The sequence below is a fragment of the Sphaeroforma arctica genome (genome assembly GCF_001186125.1).
Source record: "Sphaeroforma arctica JP610 unplaced genomic scaffold supercont1.263, whole genome shotgun sequence".
Classification (NCBI taxonomy): domain Eukaryota; class Ichthyosporea; order Ichthyophonida; genus Sphaeroforma; species Sphaeroforma arctica.
Window position 1 is genome coordinate 19,258 of NW_014040295.1, and position 3,261 is coordinate 22,518.

At 37.6% G+C, this 3,261-nt stretch overlaps 1 protein-coding gene across 2 annotated transcripts in view; it reads right to left on the bottom strand.

Moving 5' to 3' along the window:
* SARC_04579 overlaps positions 1-437 on the bottom strand; it is a gene marked incomplete at both ends in the record, with an annotated part of 9,742 nt that extends 9,305 nt beyond the window's left edge. The window contains one exon of one of the 2 annotated variants that reach the window (XM_014301576.1): positions 286-324. In XM_014301576.1, coding sequence (XP_014157051.1) covers positions 286-324 — 39 coding nt within the window. Of the gene's footprint in view, positions 1-285 lie in introns of both variants that reach the window. The other variant, XM_014301577.1, reaches the window with a different exon arrangement.
* Between the last annotated feature and the right edge of the window lie 2,824 nt (positions 438-3,261).

The window sequence follows — 3,261 nt, forward strand, 5'->3', positions numbered from 1 at the left end:
TGTGTATATATATATATATATATATATATATATATATTCACACAGACGTGCAGGGGTAATATTGTGCTTGTCAAATTCTCGATTGTATATTTCAGCTGTATTTCTACAGCACGGTTGGATTGGACGATCGACATAGCCAGATAGATAAACACGTTGAACAACAGACGATTAGCCAGATATTTATGCTGGGATATTGTAAATCAGTATACTTCCCACGCACACAAAGTTAGTAAAAAAAAAGGATATGCATGAATAAATAAGCATTGAAGTGATAACTGTACTAACCACTTGCAATCGCGTATTCGTCTGTGTGACCTCCGGCATGCTTTGTAAACGCGTCCGCTGCATAGCGGCTAGTATACAGTAGTTATCACCACTGCATGCGATAACAAACGGTGATGTCACTACAGTGTATGTGATAAATACATTAGTGTATGTGATAAATACATCAAGAAGTGTGCGTGTATTTAGTATGTACGGTGATGAGTTGTTCAACATTCACGCTAAAGCCCAAAACCCCACAAACTGGATCTGGCTCACTTTTGAATCTTGATAAGGGAGTAAATTTTCCTCTTCAGTACCGAACTACTTTTGAACTTTCGAAACAAATGTTTCGATAACGCAGATATTTGTCATCACTAAAAGTCAGTTGTTGTTGTGTTTTTTTGTAAAAACAAAACGAATACACGGTATCTAAAATAGGAGCTGACAACATCAAATATGAGACGGAGGAACCCGGGGATTTTTACCATAGAGATTGACCCAGAGGTATATTAAAAATATCGATTTTTTTTGGAATTTAAATGACTCAAATTCTTCATCTTGACGAGTAAGAAACGTATGCTTAATCTCATCCCGATGGGACTATTGGTTCAAAAGTTATGAAAGATTTCAGTTTGTACCAGAACTGGGTCGAACTAGGCGCACGTACATAGGCAATGTACAAGTCCATCCATACCCAACAGACCTTTTTGGCCTTATAGCATACTACTTTTTAAAAGGTCTATGGGGGTTATATGTGCGCGCATAACGAGTTTGGATGTGTATTTCGGGTACAATCATACCTCTATATATGTCCAGTTCCCGGGATTGGCAAATATTTGGACATATAAAGAGGTAAGATAAGTCTTGGTCAGTTTCATACCATCAGGTTCGGGGTCCAACCTATGGGAGTATGGGTCACACCAGGAGGAATTCTAGGCGCTCTCATTAAATACTCCTTCCCTTTCGTGACAATCAAGCCCTGACTTACACTAAAACCAGCTTCTCTAACCTTACTGACCCACTCAATCAAACGCTTATCGAGCTCGTGATGTGTTCCTCTCCTTTCTCGATATTTCTTTTTTGCATGTACCTCATAAGACTGACTGAGTATCTTCTCTCCGGACTCCATGAACCTTCTTATCGCCTACGATAGTTGTCTTTCCATGATAGGTCTAAGCTGTATTCCGCTTTCTAGATTGTACGCACGATGACACCTTTATCTTTGTTTGTTAGATTGATTCTTTTTGTTGTATTGGAGCTCACCTTCGATAATGCAGTCTGTTTATATGTTTTCTTCTTCTTACCAACAGTGAGCTTATCTGTTATCACACTAGATACTCCTTTCATACCAGACGATACATCCTGCTTGGGCGTCGACTGTGGTTTCGATCCGCCTGGTTCACTCGTTGTAGGTGTGTTTTGTGTCAATTCGTCTGGCTCTGTCTGTCTGTTATTAGTGAAACCAGACTCCTACATGTCATTTGGTGGCTGGCATTTATCTGTAGACAGGCAGTAACCGATTGAATTTGAGCTATACCCCTCACCAAGATGCACGCCACAAAAGGTATGCATACCTCGATCGCAACCAGCACATTTGTGTACACCACCCACTGGGTGCGTTGAAGTGCATCCTTTCGCACAACAGCGTTCACCACTAGAAGTGTCTCCCACCAGGATCTATTGTAGTACGTACTCTAGTGTATGTATTATAGATAAAGCTACCGTCAAGCTGAGGTGAATGGTGCAATATTCACACATGAAAACCTCCAAGAACAGGCTGCCGGACCGGCTTAAAAAGACCTGACTCATATATAGGGGGTTAATCAAAATAGAAATTGGACATATAAAGAGGTAGACACCTTAAGGAGGTGGACATATAAAGAGGTATGACTGTACCTTATATTCTAACCAGTACTTTTTATACCACTGAGAATGTGAGCCACCCGATATACACGTTCAGACTCGCTATCATAAAACCCCCCTAGACCATTAAAAAGTAGTATATATGCCTTCATATAATGCGAGAAGGTCGGTACTCACTCTGTAGTCTGTACTCTGTTGGGTATGGATGGACTTGTTTAATGCCTACGTGCGCCTAGTTTGACCCAGTTCTGGTACAAACTGAAATCTTTCATAACTTTTGAACCAATAGTCCGATCGGGATGAGACTATTAATACGTTTTTTACTCATCTAACTTCCAATGAGATATATTTCTTGATATACCTCTGGGTCAACCTCTATAGCAAAAATCCCCGGGTTTCTCCGTCCAATATTTGATGTTGTCTGCTCCTATTTAGAGGGGGCTATGCTGGAATTGTTTTCAAAATAAATTAAAACAGTTATCTATTTTTTTTTTTAAACAATATGAGACTTTAAAAATGACTGCGATACGACTGCGACCGGGTCTTGCGACCACAATGACTGCGATTCTCGCCTGCGACAACTATTTAAGGCTGAGGCTCGCGATTCTAGGGTTTTAGGGTTTTAGCGATATAAACATATACATATTTATATCATAGCCTCCTGAGGAAAAAGAGATCAGGTGTTGATTATTCAGGGGGCTATGCATATATACATACATACATATATACGCATATACATATATACATATATACATATATACGTATATACATATTTACATATATTCAGGGGGCTATGCATATATACATACATACATATATACGTATATACATATATACATATATACATATATACGTATATACATATATACATATATTCATATATACTTACATTAAATATGTATATACATATATATACATGCATATCCATATATAAATATACATATTCATATACCTATACATATATATATCCATATACACATATACATATACACATATACACATATACACATATACAAATATACATATACATGTATACACAAAAACATATACATATACATATACATATACATATATATATATATATATATATATATATATGTGTGTGTTGTGTGTGTGTATGTGTGTGTGTGTCGT